The sequence below is a fragment of the Lytechinus pictus genome, chromosome 1 (assembly GCF_037042905.1).
Source record: "Lytechinus pictus isolate F3 Inbred chromosome 1, Lp3.0, whole genome shotgun sequence".
Lineage (NCBI taxonomy): Eukaryota > Metazoa > Echinodermata > Echinoidea > Temnopleuroida > Toxopneustidae > Lytechinus > Lytechinus pictus.
The window spans coordinates 10,585,874-10,603,280 of NC_087245.1; the positions used below are offsets into that span (position 1 = coordinate 10,585,874).

General features: G+C 35.1%; 1 protein-coding gene across 1 annotated transcript; it reads left to right on the forward strand.

Annotated features, from left to right (window-relative positions):
• Positions 1 to 358: 358 nt before the first annotated feature.
• Positions 359 to 13,733, forward strand: LOC129257230 (uncharacterized). Its single transcript, XM_054895516.2, has 5 exons — positions 359 to 515; positions 6,585 to 6,848; positions 7,498 to 7,773; positions 11,121 to 11,268; positions 13,285 to 13,733. The coding sequence occupies exons 1-5, from the start codon at positions 490 to 492 to the stop codon at positions 13,393 to 13,395; spliced, it is 825 nt and encodes a 274-aa protein (XP_054751491.2). The 5' UTR covers positions 359 to 489; the 3' UTR covers positions 13,396 to 13,733.
• Positions 13,734 to 17,407: the final 3,674 nt, after the last annotated feature.

Below are 17,407 nucleotides of genomic sequence, written 5' to 3' on the forward strand. Positions count from 1 at the left end.
AAAGAAAAAGAAGTAAGGCGATAATGAGAAAGAAAGAAAAAAAAAAACAAATATGAAAGAAGACCTCCGGGCACAATAATTAATCTACAACAAAAGGAAATGAGGTTTTTGCGATTACACCGAAATCAATAACTTTAGATATCTACGTCCTCGCTTGGTTGATGAGAATTCAAAATAATTATGATTCCAAGCTGAGCGCCAAGGTTGTCTTCAGTAAGAGTGCACGCTCTTGCGCGTTCAATGACTTAATGATCAATAATAATCAATAAAAAGTCTCAATCTGCGCGATCTATACGGGAGCGGGGGATATCGATGGGGCCTTCCTCGGGACCGTTATCTTATTTGCATAATTGATTGGGTCACGTGGTTACCATTGACAACAAAGTATGGCGACGAGACTGGGAATCGAATCTGACAGCGAAGAAAACGCTTTTCCCGTTTACTGGTCCTTTTCTTCGTGCTAAGACATGTGACTTTTGATCTGGAGGTATGCAGCCGAATTTATCAGGAGGAAGGTGAGTTCAACGTATGATAAAGACTGAGTTAAATATTTTATTTTTGTCAAAAGCTTTGATCTTTTCCGACTTTTTTACCCGTTGTGTTTTGTTAGTTACCCCTTCTTCCTCTCCGGTTTCGCGTTGATCAGGCTCGCTGGCGGGACCGCCTAAGTTCTGTTGGGACTCCGTCTTGACATTCAGTACGCGAGCCCGAACTTCAATTTTTTAATAAAGTTTACTTTAGTTAGATTATACTTGACCTTTATTTTATAGGCGTTTCGTTAATTTCACGGGAGCGATCTCTCAGCAAAGTGGTCAAATGTTAGTTACTGATAGTTTAAATTTATGATGGGGTGTCCAAACTTTGCCGTTTGCGGACTTTTCAAAAATATTCTTCAGGCTAAAATTTGTTCACAATTTATGCAAAACCAATTTAAAGGAGAATGAAACCTTTGGAACAAAATAGCTTGTGTGAAAATAAAAAAATCAAAGAAACAGATCAACGATAGTTTGAGAAAAATCAGACGATTAATGAGAAAGTTATGAGCATTTGGATATTGCGATCACTAGACACTAATGCTATGGAGTCTAATGGAGATCCTCCCTTTGGCAATGTGACAAAGATGTGTGATGTCACTTGTGAACAACTCTCCCCATTTTAGTATATATTTCACTTAAACTGCCTCTTTTATCACATCTATCAGTAGATCATGCATTCTTTTTATAGGAGAGCATGTAATACAGATTTTTAAAGAAAACATCATGGATGAAGAAAAAGGAAAAAGATAAATTTTTGGGGTATTTTATAGTCAATCAAAGAGAAAGTTGTTCACAAGTGACATCACACATCCTTGTCGCATTGCCAATAGGAGGATCTCCATAGCATTAATGATTGCATTTCAAATGCTCATAACTTTCTCATTATTAATATTTGTCTGATTTTTCTCAAACTTTCTTTGTTCTTATTCTTTGATTTTTCTGTTTCGAAACAAGCCAACTTGTTCCAAAGGTTTCATTTTCCTTTAAGAAATAGTTACCACATTGACGGCAAGATCGTAAACTATAAAATCATTGACAAAAATGTGAAGTTGGTCAAGGGATTTCGCCGGTATCGCGATCTCAAAATTCTATCCTGATCGACGAATGCGCGCTGTGCAGGAAAACCGTTCTGAAAAAGTGTGACCTAACTTCGCGGACCAAAGATTTTGAGGAGATTTAAACAAAAACTCAAGCTCAAAAGGTGAGATATTTATATCAGATTGACGACAAAATGCTATAGAATTAGTCAATACCACATTGAACTCACATTTTTTATATCTGCTTGCAAAATGATGATATCGTGATGCTTGTTAAGGATATCAGATTTCTTCGGAACGGGCACTAACGGTGACAAATTTGCCGATCTTTTGTCAATATTTTCATGAATACTGAACTCATCCTGAAGAAACTTACACCAAAGGCTAATTTTAGGTCGCTTTTCACGTTGATGATGTCAGATTTTAAGGATATTGGCTAGTTTTTGAGATAATGACCGTCCGCGAAGTATGGACACACGCGAAGTTTGGACTCACTGCCATACATATATTCTATTAAATTCTAGGCAAGTTCTGGCCTGAGAAAACCCAAAAAAGGCAAAAATGCAACAACAAAAAACTAAATTCATATACAGTGCATCCCAAAAAAAACTATACACTTTTGAAATGGCTGCCAAATAAAAGGTATATCACTTTGGGGGGAAGACTTATACATATTGAAAGCCAATAAAGTCATCTTTCAAATGACACCAAAATGTTGGAAAACTATTTATGCTTGAGTGAGCACTACCCACTTAAACAAAGCCGGTATGAAAATTAGGGTGGGCAGGAATATGCCTTTCGGTTTCTTTCAGTTTTTGAGAGGCAAGTCCCTTGGAACTTGCAAACTTGAGGGTGTTGTGATGAATTGATGGTCATTCATTATCAATTTAAATTGTTAGAGCAAATTCATGAATTATCAATTTGAAATTCCATGCATGAGTGAGCGTGAATTGCAATCTTTAGTGCAGCATTTTAACTTTAAAATGTGGGTCTCAGCAGTGTGTTCATTTGAGTCGGGAGAATAGGGGTAAGAAACGACTTCAGTGGGTGAAGTAAGCTGATGGGAAAAGGGTCAACAGAACGTTTAGCCTCCCTCCTACAGGTCGATCTGTCTCTCCCCCCCTCCTGTTGAGATCGAGACTGATTGCTATTACATGTACGCATTAAGTGCAGAGCGGACTGTCAATTTGATAATAAATTCTAAAATTAGGTCATCAACTTTTACCTATCAATCATTCAATCAACAATCTGCTAGTAAATCAACTCAATCAATGTGATCAATCAAATATTCACCTTTTTCAATAAATCATCAATCAAACATTCAGCTTTTCCAAAAAATTATTTCATAAATCATCATAATTAGTCAAGTTCCTAATAATCATTAAATGGAAAAGAAAGACCCGTCAACCATATTAGTTACTTGGCATTTAAGTTTTATATACCATCCAGGAGAAAGAAAGGGGGTGGAGTGCGGGGGTGAGTACATGACATGTAATTTGTAAGAGAACTCAAAGAAGAATGCCCCTTTAACCCAGTCTTACCCTATCTCACCCCCTTGAATGTAACAGGTACCATCACATTACTCTGACTCTCATAAGCACACTTGCTAAGATCCACATAATACACTAAAAATGCTATACTCAGATTACAATTCCTGTTTACTCATGCATTACATATATTTACATTTCAATTTAGTAACTCATGAAATTTGCTTTAGAAACCCAAACTGATCTCAATTCATCAGTAATTTAGCATAACACCCTTAACTTTGCAAGTTCCAAAGGACTCGCCTCTAAAAAAAACTGGGAGGCTAATTCCTGCTCACCCTAGCAAAGGCTAGTCTCTCAGGAGGGGTGAAAGGGGTAGAGAGAGAGAGAGAGAGAGAGAGGGGGGGGGGGTGGTGTTAACTTAAGTGTTCTGTTGACCCATATCCTGCCAACCTACTTCCCCCACCTACATGTAAGTCCTATCCCTATTCTGACTTCCATGAACACATTGCTGAGATCCACTTGAAAAAGTGAAAAATTGTATTTCATGTTCACTCATGCATTAAATTTCAATTTAAGAATTCTTGAAATTTGCTCTAAAAACCTAAATTGATAATGCTTGATCATTTATTTATCAAAACACCCTCAACTTTGCAAGTTCCAAGGGACTCGCATCTCAAAAACTGAAAGAAATTGGAAGGCTAATTCCTGCCCACCCTTATTTTCATACTCTTTTTTTCAGTGGGCATTGCACACTCAAGCATGAATAGTTTTCCAACTTTTTGGTGTCAAACTGTCATTTAAAAGTTGACTTTATTGGCTTCCATATATATGTAAGTGTTTTCCCCCAAAGTGATATATTTTCTTATTTGGCAGCCATTTCAAAAGTGTGTAGTTTTTTTGGGACGCACTGTAGATCTAGAGTCTAGGGTCTACCAGCCTAAAGCTATAGTATAGGCTATATGAATTTATAAAAAAAAATCCAGAAAAATAATTAATAGGCCTATTAAGTTAGATAGTCTTTGTTAGGCCTATAGGCCTACTAACATAAGTAACATTAAAAATATTGAAGGTTTGAGGAAAATGCAATGAAGATTAAGAAAATCATTAGAATTTCTACTTCATGAAGACATGATGACTAAACAAATTCTTCTTTTAGAAGTGGCAGTGAAACTTTTTTGTTGATATACTGAAGCCTGAAGGTACAATAAAAACCATTGCCAATTATTTTAGACAATGAAATTTCATTGATCTTTAAATTCACGATACATCACATGGGAAGCTGATCGCATATAACGTCACAAATTAACAAAAAAGAAATTCAAATAGATCTAGAGTCTACATGCATAACTTCGATCCGATGCCAATCCGATGGATTCCCTCAATTTCACCAATAATATTTTTAAATTATTTTTAATGAACTTCTTTTTTTTATGACTTTAAAAATTCTTAATGAGTTTAAAAATTGATTCAATTCAGTCTCCCTGCTCTTGTCTAGATATTAAGTAAAAGTAAAGATATAGAACATATATTTCCTAACATCTTATTATGATTGAATATCAACTTTATGGTAATTTATAAAGTGTGCACAAATTATGGTCACCCTGTCACTTGAATTTACATATTTGCCAAATGCATGCTGTATACAGTCCAAACAATTGTCCACTTTTGTCCTACATTTCTGATACCGGTATGCAATTCTGATATGATCTGGCAGGTTAGAGATGCAAAACCCTGTTTATTCAATATGAAAACAAAGGGAAGTAGATCTACATGCAAATCAATGTAAATAAGTCCAGGTGGGTGTTTCATAAAGCTGTTCATAAGTTAAGAGCGACTTTAAGAACGACTGGTGAACCTTTCTTGTGGTAAATGGTATATTGAATTGGCGATGGTTTAGCGCGTAAGAAGGGTTCACCAGTCGCTCTTAAAGTCACTCTTAACTTACGAACAGCTTTATGAAACGGCCCCCAGGGCTCTGTAACACAAAGGTTAGCGATTAATTGTATGCTTGATTTTCACGATTGATTGTACATGTACATTGTAGCCACTGCAATCAATGTTCTCTGATCATTGCTAAGCTTTGTGTTACGAACCCCAGGTTACTCTTCTTTTTACAACAAAGTACATGTACAGAACTAATGTTAAAAAATGAACAATATGACAAGAAATTTAAATATAAAACAAGCAATATGACAATACAAGTTACATAAAGCAATTTTTATGGTGATTGCAGAAAAGAAAATTGAAATAGTAGATTAAGCACATCTTTACAACTGAAATGGAGAGAGCATTATGAGCATACACCTGTAGAGAGGAGATAGAAAGATTGAACTTGAAGAAAAGATAAAGGAGGAAGGAAAAGAGTGGCAAGCAAGAAGGAAAAGAAGAAGGAGACTAGAAGAGGAGGAGAAGAAGACAAAGAAGAGTTCATGGGGCTCTACATGTATACATGCATCTCTTCTTCGGAGACAAGAGTGAGAAAATGAAATTTTCACCAAAGATTCTTATTTTGACTTTTAACTATCTGTTGTTTCACTGTTTTGTCAAAAAAAGCCCAATAAAAATATGAGTTGTCACTGACTGATGTCCCCTCCCCTCTGTAATGAGTAATGAATTCCTGGATTTGCTTGATTGTACGTGTAGTACATGTAGGCCTACACTCTCACATTGCCATGGGTATTGGCTCAGTAAATGTGTGTATAGTACATGAAGGCCTATATGTAGTATGTGCATTTATCATCTCTTTTCTAGGATAGAATTGGGTCTGTTCCCAAAATAGTATTCTCTGTGTCTAGTAAAAAAAATCAAGTTGGCATTTGCGTTATCACATGAAACATTGCAAACTGAGAATATGATGTTCTGAAAAGGAGTGTACTATGCATGTATGTTTGGCAGCCAACTTTTCTGTTAATTAATAGCCAAAAAGGAAAGACTCACTCTTTTTGTGATGGGAGAGAAGTTTAATACGGTACTCAATACTGTTTATTGTTTAATCAATTGGCATAAAAAGGATAGAGTTTTTGAGTTTTTATTTTTTTTAATTATTATTATTATTATTATTTATTATTATTATTATTTTTTTTTTTTGGGGGGGGGACCATTTCATGAAAGTTATCACTTGTCAGCACTGCCAAGCTGTCATCCTGTAGGAAATTACAGGAAACTATAGTACCTGTATTTAAATATCAATTTCATCCCATCACTTCTGCTTTAAAAGTAGATTTAAGTATATATCTGTTTTGTAGTACAGTTGAAGTTTTTGAGTAGAAAATGAATTTTTGTAGATCATTTGCTGTTGCTTGTTTTTAGAAGTGAATGTGAACAATTGATTTAAACATTTTAAACATTTTCTTATAAGCAAGAAGTCCATTTGAATTCCACCCTGTCATAGTCCCTTCATTTTTTTCCTACAGTAAGTGCATGTGTACAATATTTATTGGTATCCAGGGACTTGAGATTGTCAATTTTCTTTTCAATTAAATTGTATCCCAATTTGCTGTTTCTCTTTGTATCATCCATAGAAGCGACGATCCACTTGAACGTTCATTCCCACACATCAAGCTTGCCTCTCCTGAAGATGAACTGTTGAACAAATCCCTGTTGGAATCCCTGACCCCAGCTTCTCCTAGCTCTAGTGCTCCATACCGTCTTCCTAAGCTCAGTTCTACAGGGTCGGTCTCTTCAACATGTACATCAGGTAGTGATCCCTTAGAGGGTACCCTACGCAATGGACAGTCATCGACGGATGGTCTCAGCCCACGCAGTCAACAGAGCATCAAATCCAAGTAAGTTTACCCCTGAAAGGCTGTATAAGTAATAAGTCTAGTTATAAGTTGCAGTATCATACTACATATATGCACTGTGTTATAATTCAGTTTTTCAAACACTGATAACGTACAGAAATAAGAATTATTGTAGTGCAAAAAAATTGTATATTACACCTACATAGAACAACAAATAACATGTATTTTTCAGCATTTAAAACTGGCAATCATTTGTTTGCTTCAATTGCCTGCATATTGTAATGTATGCTTGTTTAAACTAGTAGAGCATCCTATGGATTAGATTTAAGATAAGTACACATTGCAAAAATCTTTCACGAAACATGCATGTAGACTTTAGATACTGCATTATACATTAATAACTTTGTTCATGCTTCAGATAATAATTTTCATTGAGAATCTATATCAGGCTGTTAATACCACCGTCTGTTTGATGGGCAAGTCTACATGTATCGTTTATTGACAGATTTTCTTGTACTAGAAAAAACATTTTAAGCATGTGGACTATAATTGTTTGAATTGTGGTACAATGAAGATACGAGTAACGATTGTCATTTCATATGCTGGATATTTTTTTCTGTGTTACTTCTTTTGCGGAGGATGGATTACATGTATATCCTGACACACTATTTTGTATTGTTATTATTCATAGCCTGTCCAAGGTGTCCAGTAGGAGTACTCGATCTAGCAATCGCCTTCCCATCCCTCCCTACACCATAGCACAACTCCGACGGGCGCAAAACATCCATGTGCCATCCTTTAAGAAGGCACAGTTTGCCCCTCTTGTCTCTAGTCCTGCTCGGAAAGCAGTCATAGAAGAAGACAGTAAGACAGATAGGACTGAAGTGCATGATAGGACCAGAGTTGAACAGGAGATACATGTCCGGGCAGAGCCAGAAACAACAAGAGCAACTACTAGATATTCACAGTAAGTCAGATAGAAAGAAAATGATACATGAAATGGGAGTGAAGATAGGAAATCAAAGTAGCATATTTTTAGAAGAAATACATAAAAGATGTAGATAAAAAGTACATTTCATGGAAATATTACAGCCTCTTTCAAAGTGCAGCAAGTGAATTACAAAGTTGATGGAATTGGAAGGTATTGATAGATTCAGATATTTGAGAGATTTTCATGTAAATAATTTGGATTAGATGTTGGAATAAAAGCAATTCTTCCTTATTTAGGCGGTGCTGCACCATCCCGAGTTTGCTCAATCTCGAGATTTTAGCCCGATCGGCCTACTTCGCGATTAATCTCGAGATTCAAGAAACCCCGTCTCCACCATCGCAAGAAGAGCGATTCCTGCTCGAGCGAGGCAACAAGCCCGATATTCCGAGCATGCGCACTTTCGGATCTTGGAGTTTCAACGGCCCGCGCTTTTGAATAACTTCCCGCGATATGCAAGCAATGTACTCCTTTCACTAGCACTTTCGCCGAATTCGACCGGTGTTATGCAACAATCCTCTCAGCGAGTGAAGAAGTGATGTATTCTTCGTTAAATATGATGGCGGAGTAGGAGGCAACGACAGAGAGAGAGAGAGAGGGAGAGAAGGAGGAAAGAAATGCTATTTGCTCACATTTTGCGAAGGAATAAGACGACACTGCTGTCAGTGTTGTTATTGAATATGACCATCGTCGATGAGCGCCTCCCCCTTCGGTCTGGTCTCTTCCAAAATCCATTCACTGGTCGGACACCATCGTTGCTGATTAGGCAATTGATGAACGCTATTCGCGATATTCGCATGCATAAAGTTGACTTTCGCACGTGTTTATGTTTTGACCAAGGCGGAAGTGGAACGCGAATTGCATTATGGACTGACGTCATGAATAAATTACCCCGAGTCCAATCTCGAGTGCGTCTGCACCTACGAATTAGCGGGATAATTCGTAAAATAGCGCGCTATTTTGCAAATAAACCCGAGTTGACTTGGGATTGCAATCTCGAGATTAATCCTACGAACTAGCGCGATAATTGCGTCTGCACTGCAAACTATCTCGAGATTTTTCAGATCGGGATAATTTGCCGGATCAGAAATAGCGCGCTAATTTGAAAACTCGGGATGGTGCAGACGGCCCTCATGAGAGTTTTATCAGTAACTTTTTCACCAGCCAATCAGATGGAAGGGTTTTCAGCAGCTGTTGTACATCAAAATCTATGATGATATTCTTTATGAAATGCTACCCTGATGTGAACATTTTGACAAAGTGATTTTTTTTACTTGTAGCAAGTCATCTTACATAACAGACTACATACATGCAAAGTTCTGCTGAAAATATGGGTTCCATGTTTTATTGGTGTCCCCCACCCTTCTCTCTTTCCCTGTTTTATAGTATTTAATTGTTTTTGTTGGTGTACAAGAACCTCATGTTAGCAGTTGCCAAGTGTTATTCTTGCAAAGTCCTTGACAGATATACTTATTTGTTTCCTTTATGTCAACTGCCAGAGGCGTGGAGAGATCTAACCGCCTTTCAAATGTTTTATAAGGCATTTCTACAATTATAAGAGTAAGAGTGAGTTGCATAGTCTTTTTATAGCACAAAAGCTTTTCTACTTCATTATCAGAAAATCAATATATAGTGAAATAGTATTGATTTATACTCCTTGGTCAATGTGTCCTCAGGCTATATGCACAAAAGAAATCTTGTTGTGTAAGAAAGTGATCAGAGATGATTTCCTTAATGGAGTCTATTGTAGCCTAGTGACAGAGTCTTTTTTTTTTTTACTTGTACACACGTACATGTGTGGGGATCAATAGCTAGACTTACATTTATAATGGAGTTTTTGAAGTCATTGGTAGTATTTGTTGAGAATGTAAAACAAAATATACAGTTGAAATTGAAGAACGATTATGGATGAAACAAATACTGAAAAAAGTGAATCTGAAGGATGCATTTATAAGTATACATGTACTTGTTTGATACACTGTACATCACATATGGCACAACTCTTTTTGTATGTGTGGTGTTAAATCAACCCACATTCTGTTTGTGCTTGGATTTGTGAAATTGCTGTCTTTAAAGGTTCAGATTGGAAATCAAAATCCCTCTTCCCCAGTGCAAAGTTTATTTAATTGATGAAAAGAGGCTAAACTGCAATGTTTGCCCACAAATAAACTCATTGTTGAGTCTTCCTTTAGATGCGTAGTGTTGTATGTCTGTAAAAAGCATATCTTGTTTACGATTTTGATTGTAGTGTTGAGGCACTTCCCTGTATTGATTTGGAAACACCTGCAAGGTCCTCTTTCAAATAGGCTTGTTTAATTTCTGGTATTTAAAGGTCAAGTCCACCCCAGGAAAATGCTGACTTGAATAAATAGAGAAAAATCAAACTAGCATAGTGCTGAAAATTTCATCAAAATCGGATGTAAAATAAGAAAGTATTGACATTTTAAATTTTCGCTTATTTTTCACAAAACAATGATATGCACAACTAGGTGAGTCAGTCGATGTCCATCACTTACTATTTCTTTTGGTTTTTATTGTTTGAATTATACAATATTTAATTTTTTATAGATTTGACAATAAGGGCCAACTTGACTGAACCATATTAAACAATGCTAATTCCGCATGTTTAGGGAGGAGGAAATTAGAATATTTCATATTTCATATAATAAAATACAAAAGAAATAGTGAGTGGATGACGTCAGCCTCCTCATTTGCATACCAGCCAGGATGTGCATATAACTGTTTTGTGAAATTAAGCAAAAATTTAAAATGTCATAACTTTCTTATTTTACATTTACATTTTGGGGTGGACTTGTCCTTTAATGTTGGTCTGTTGGTCTTATCGTTTTGTTGTGCTTTTATGTGTCCTTTGTATTGCTACATGTACATACATGTATGTAAATGTACAGTATGCTAATGTTCAGATCCTCTGAAAAGAATCTACATTTTGTCAATGAATTTGTCCATAATTAACATTGATAATATTCATGCAGATATAGCAGTAATGATATCAGTAACAATTCTACTTGTTTTATATTGGGATCAATACAATTTCATAGTCATAATCTTTCTCTTATCACTCTAGTTGAAAGTTGAAGTATAAGTGAAGAAGTAAAGTACATGCACATTGAAAGATACTGTATATGAATTAAATATGAAGAATTGCCATACACATGATGTACATGTATGCAGTCAAAGTTAGGGGGGGGGTGCAAAGTGGAGAAATTATTTTGACCACCTTGTTTTGACAGAACATTTAATTCAGACTTGATGTAATATGTATATTATAAATCATAATTTGAATGACTGTCTCTCCTAATCAACAGTGCAAGTAGAACTACATATGGACCTCGTAGTGCTGCTGTTTCTATGACCATTCCCATGGCCAGTGGTACTGATTACTCCCATCCACCTCCCGACCAAAAGGCTGAATGGAGACTGTCGCCTCATAGACATAAAAACTATGACAATCAGGTACGTTTAAGTTTTAATAATCAAAACTGATATTCTTTGAGAGTTATACCCATTAGCCTTAAACACTGTAATCTGACAGAATATTTTTCCGTTACTCAGATTTATTGATTTTTTATTTTATTGTGAAGGTAGGTATCTTTGAGAATTTGATTAATTTAAACAGTGAATATGACAAGCAAAGATAACAAAAGGATGGGAATGCCACAAAGTATCACATTATACATTTTTTTTTCATGGTTATAATCTTCAATCTAAAATTAATAGAAATGGAAATTGCATTTTCTAACTCATAAATCATCATATGAATTTTTTTAGAATGTATTTATTATTATTATGCATATTTTTCCATTTAACTATTTAATTATTTATATTTTTTGTCAATTTATTATCACTTTTTGTTATACTTGTGATGAGTTTTCAATGAACAATTTTTTGTCTCGCCTGCTAACAGAGCGAGACTATAGGCGCCGCTTTTCCGACGGCGGCGGCGGCGGCGTCAACATCAAATCTTAACCTAAGGTTAAGTTTTTGAAATGACATCATAACTTAGAAAGTATATGGACCTAGTTCATGAAACTTGGACATAAGGTTAATCAAGTATTACTAAACATCCTGCCTGAGTTTCAGGTCACATGACTAAGGTCAAAGGTCATTTAGGGTCAATGAACTCAGACCATGTTGGGAGAATTATTTTCAAAATCTTAACCGAAGGTTAAGTTTTTGAAATGACATCATAACTTAGAAAGTATATGGACCTAGTTCATGAAACTTGGGCATAAGATTAATCAAGTATTAGTGAACATCCTGCTTGAGTTTCAGGTCACATGACCAAGGTCAAAGGTCATTTAGGGTCAATGAACTTTGGTCAAGTTGGGGGTATTTGTTGAATTACTATTATAACTTTGAAAAGTTATGGATCTAGTTCATGAAACTTGGACATAGGGTTAATCAAGTATTAGTGAACATCCTTCCTGAGTTTCAGGTCACATGACCAAGGTCAAAGGTCATTTAGTGTCAATGAACTTTGGCCAAGTTGGGGGTATTTGTTGAATTACCTTCATAACTTTGAAAATTTATGGATCTAGTTCATGAAACTTTGACATTAGGTTAATCAAGTACCACTAAATATCCTGTGCGAGTTTCAGGTCACATGACCATGGTCAATGGTCATTTAAGGTTAATGAACTTTGGCCATGTTGGGGGTCTTTGTTAAATTACCATCCTAACTCTGAAGGTTTATGGATCTAGTTCATGAAACTTGGACATTAGGTTAATCAAGTACCACTGAATATCCTGTGCAAGTTTCAGGTCACATGATCATGGTCAATGGTCATTTAAGGTCAATGAACTTTGGTCGTGTTGGGGGTCTTTGTTAAATTACCATCCTAACTCTGAAGGTTTATGGATCTATTTCATAAAACTTGGGATATAAGAGTAATCAAGTATCACTGAACATCCCCTGTGAGTTTCAGGTCACAAAACCAAGGTCAAAGGTCAGTTAAGGTCAATGAACTTTGGCCGTGTTGGGGGTATTTGTTGAATTACCATCCTAACTCTGAAGTTTATGGATCTATTTCATAAAACTTGGGATATAAGAGTAATCAAGTATCACTGAACATCCCCTGTGAGTTTCAGGTCACAAAACCAAGGTCAAAGGTCAGTTAAGGTCAATGAAATTAGGCCATGTTGGGGTAATTGTTGAATTGCAATCATAACTTTGAAAGTTTATGGATAGAGTGAATGAAATGTGGACATGGGTGTAGTTGACAAGTCTTAAGTCACCGTTCAAATGTCATCTATGGTCAATGAACGTGGTATTATGTCATTATATGAATGGTGTTTTTGTGAATGATTATTTTATAGTAGTTTTCAAAGTTAGCACTGCTGCTATATTAAATCGCGTAATGCAGGCGAGACTGCCAGAGGCGTTCCACTTGTTTTTTTTTTAGTTCTTGTTATAAGAATTATTTAATTGAACATGCCTCTCAATGATTGTTCTGGTATCTCCATTAACAGGCTGTGACATCAAACTCTGGGCCTTACTCCCGTAAGTTTGTCATACACTGTTCTGCACCCAAATCCTGGCTCCATATGAAGTTAAGACGCAGCAAGACCACTCTGACGTGACAATCAGAAACACAGACAGTCGCACCAACACTACAATGCAATCTTGTTATCAATCAGCGAATTTCATTCTTTTCAATGTGATTTATATGATTGGGATGTATTCCAAGAATTTCTCTCTTGTTGCCATTCACAGTCACTTATGTTTGATAATAACCTTCATGCATTAGGGAATTAGTCTGAATAGTGATAGTGATCTAATTTCTGAAATACATGTTATATTTCTTGAAACTAAGCCACCCCAGACTTATTTGAGGAAAAGCTTGCTGATATGCAAGGTTGTTTCTACATGTTTGATCTACAGTACGTGATTGGTTTATTGTGTTTCGAGGCAGGCAAAATACAAATAGCTTAAACTATATTTACAGAACTCAAGCTGTTGGAAGTGGTATTGCTTTAGCAGAGTTTAGGCTGATTGAACAATTCCATAAGCTTTGTATGCTGGGAAAACCCCCACAGAAGGTAGAAAATACTCTAATTTGATACACAGAAGTTTGTTCACAGAAGTACTTTAGCCAATAATCCTGTCAATGAGGTGCTTCACACAGTGTCAATACACTGACATACATGTATTATTACAATGATTACCCGTTTATCAGATTCAATTTATCTTGCAAGAGTACAATCTCCACTCCTTAGGGAGTATTCCATACCCAGGCATAGTGTGAGCAGAAAGCCCCGAATTCACAAAGGTGGTTTCGAAAACCATCGGTTGAACCCTTGCTTTATGTAGATTTCTCGAATAGAATGAAAAAATGTCCAATGCAAATGCGCGCTTCTGTCACTGTGTGCCAAATTGATGCTTGTTGCCATGGTATGTACACAATTTTATTCATGAGTCCACTGTTTTGAACAGTGGATAAAAATAGCATAAATAACCACATCAACAAATGTCAATTTGGTGCACTGTGACAAAGCGCTCATCAGTATTGGTCATTTTCAAGATACGCTGCAAATTAAGCATAAATTATACAGGAAATCTGCATAAAAAGTAGGGTCAACCGATGGTTTTCAAAACCACCTTTGTGAATTTGGGCCAATGACTGCTGGGTACCTCTTCTAATAACTAGGTTGGGAATATCAAATTGTTGATTGACTTGCTAAAAGACGATGCCATAATGTAATAAGAACACACAAATAGATCAAATAAACATGTATTCTGTGGAATGTTTTTAGTACTTTTAAACCTAAATTCTGATTTAAGGGTGGTTGAAAGTATATTATTGTGTCTTTCATATCTAGATCATTTGAGATCTATTTTATAGCTGGTTTTTGCCTTTTTATGTAATAGAAATGTGGTTATTGGTTTAATGAGACCTAGATATGTGTACATTGAATTGTTGCCATAAGAAAATAAACCTTTCATGAATGTGCATGAAATATAAAGTAAAAATGCCCACTATTGCCTAGAGTAAGCAGGGTATTCACTATTTTTATATATTCCAAGAAGTATTTTTATAAACAATATTTACCTCATGAAATATGTGTAGTATGTCTTGAAAATAAAGGTTGAGATTTAATGATGAATATGTGACCCTATAATTTAGTTTAAATGATATTAACTTTCCCAGGACACTCATAATATTTATTATTATCATACAGTATTTTAGAGTCCTTTGAAAATACTTTCAAACAGTACTTGTTATGTTCATTTTTTTTTATAGAGGAGCATGAATGTATTGCATGTTGCAGTCTGTAATATGAAAATAATCTCTCAAATCTTCTGACATGCAATTCGTTTACCAGTTAATTGGACTATAAGGTGAAGTTTAATGAACATAAATGTTTGTGTACCTCAGCGGTGGTGCCGTAACATTATGATCTAAGTGATGACCCATTGTTAATTGCTTGTCCTTGCAATCTTTGGTGTGATAATTAGAACATTTTGATGCCACTAGTAGTGTATCCCAGAGTTCAAAGCGTTAACGAAACTACAAGTCAAATGTTCTGTGCAACATTAGTATATACCTGTCCTCCATATGAAACTTAAAAATTAGTCTCTACAGGTATCCATATTTACCTCAATTATAATTATTTAGGTTAACATGGTTACGTGAAGACTCATTTGTGAGTTTCATATGAAGGATGGGTATTATTCACACAAAGATCTCTTTGATAAATTACATATTGGAACATGTATAGCTTTTTATTTAAATTTTATTGAGTGACTTATTTTTTTTCGTCCTTTAATATGTCTGGTATACTCCGATTTATTTTCATTCTTAAACATTGCCCTCTGTTAATTGAAATCTGCATGCTTCTCTATTTATTTTTATTGCCCATGTGTTCTGGCCCTGAAATTATCAGATCATTAAAAAATGTTTTGAAATATTTTGTCATGTGACAATTTTGAAATTATAATCAGACAATTGTATAATCATTTGAAGATAAATTATACTTGTTAAAAGTATTCTTGCCAAAACATGCCATAATTGTTTATCCTTCACTCTTAATTCTTATGCACAATACATTTTTGACACCTGCTAAATTATACTTTGGTAAATCATTCTTTGCTAAATCAATCTGCACAATCTGGAATATTACTCTGACACTTCATTTCACTACACTCTTGTCAATATTATTTGCAAATTAATTTCCTGTACATGTATATAAGTCCTATATTAAGGTCTTTGTATAATTTGGAAGAATTCTTGTTGTTGATTTTTTAATTGTAACATAGAGCTTTTTATGCATTGCAATTTATTTTTTAATGAATAATCTGAATATTATTGACAATCATAACCTCCAACCTTCTCATAACATTCTGAGTGGTGATTTTTGCACCCTTATTTAGATCATCTTCAAGTATTAAGTATAGGCTACAGAAATTTTTAAATGTACATGTAGTTGAAAAAGTTGTACATCAAATGAAATGATATCCAATGGTACTTAAACATTGTCATGTTTATGCATTGGTTCCTGAGGATGATCTAGAATTTTATTTAAAACATTTAAAAGTCAAGACCATACTCTGACCATACATGTGGTTGTATTCTTGTCACTGCACAATATTTAGTATTCAGTATTCTGTTGTATGAGAAAATCATATTGATTTTTTTTACTGCCTGAACATAAACATTGGTACATGTATATCCTAACTTTTATTGCAATGACATAATCTTATCTTATTTTCCATGTTCTATTCATTTTCATGGATTAATCGGCATTACAAAACACATTTGTAAGCTACATTTGACAATCATGGTTGTATCTCTGTTTGAAGGCTTGTTCAGACATGGCTCTACAGACTGCTGTATCAAAGCTCAACAACATTTTATTTCATGTCAGTTTATACTCTCAAAGGAAACCAAAATACAAGGAGAGAATCTTATCAGAAAGAATAAAATGAGAGGAGCAATCTAAAACTTGTTTCATCAAAATCAGTTATAGAATGAGAGAGTTATGGAAGTTTGAAAGGTCTTTTTGTACTTTCTTTTAGGATCCTCAAATTGACAAACATGCTTCATAGTGGCTGATTTTGTGGACAACTCACAATTTTTTTAACACAAATTTTCAGATTTCCCCTTTATTTTACATATTTCACATTATCTCCTAACCTTGACATATGTGGTGTGAATTATATCTTCCCATGACATTAGTTTATGCTCATCAGGAGGCAAGATGCAATTTCTAAGATGATGGGGAAAATCTGAAAATTTGTTTACAAAACAAATGGAGAGTTATCCACAAAATTAGCCATTTTGAAGCATGTTTGCCAATTTGAGGATCCCCATAGAAAATACAAGAAAACTTTTCACATGTCCAATTTTGATGAAACTTGTTTTAAATTGTTCTTCTCATTTTACTCTTTCCAATAAAATTGATTCTCTTGGGTTTTGGTTTCCTTTTGAATGGTATGAAGTAGACCGAGGCAGAGAAAGCCATTGATCAATGAAACTCAGTGTTATATATATAACTCTCATAAATTTTGCATGGCATCTTCAGACAAATCTCTTGTCTTTCTTCTATAATCTGTGTTCATTATATTACGGTCAATCTCATTCTAAATACCAAT

Coding starts and splice junctions, on each gene's coding strand:
- LOC129257230 (XM_054895516.2), top strand. CDS start 490: ATGCAGCCGAATTTATCAGGAGGAAG. Junction 6,849..7,497: donor CAACAGAGCATCAAATCCAA/GTAAGTTTACCC, acceptor TATTATTCATAG/CCTGTCCAAGGTGTCCAGTA. Junction 7,774..11,120: donor GCAACTACTAGATATTCACA/GTAAGTCAGATA, acceptor CCTAATCAACAG/TGCAAGTAGAACTACATATG.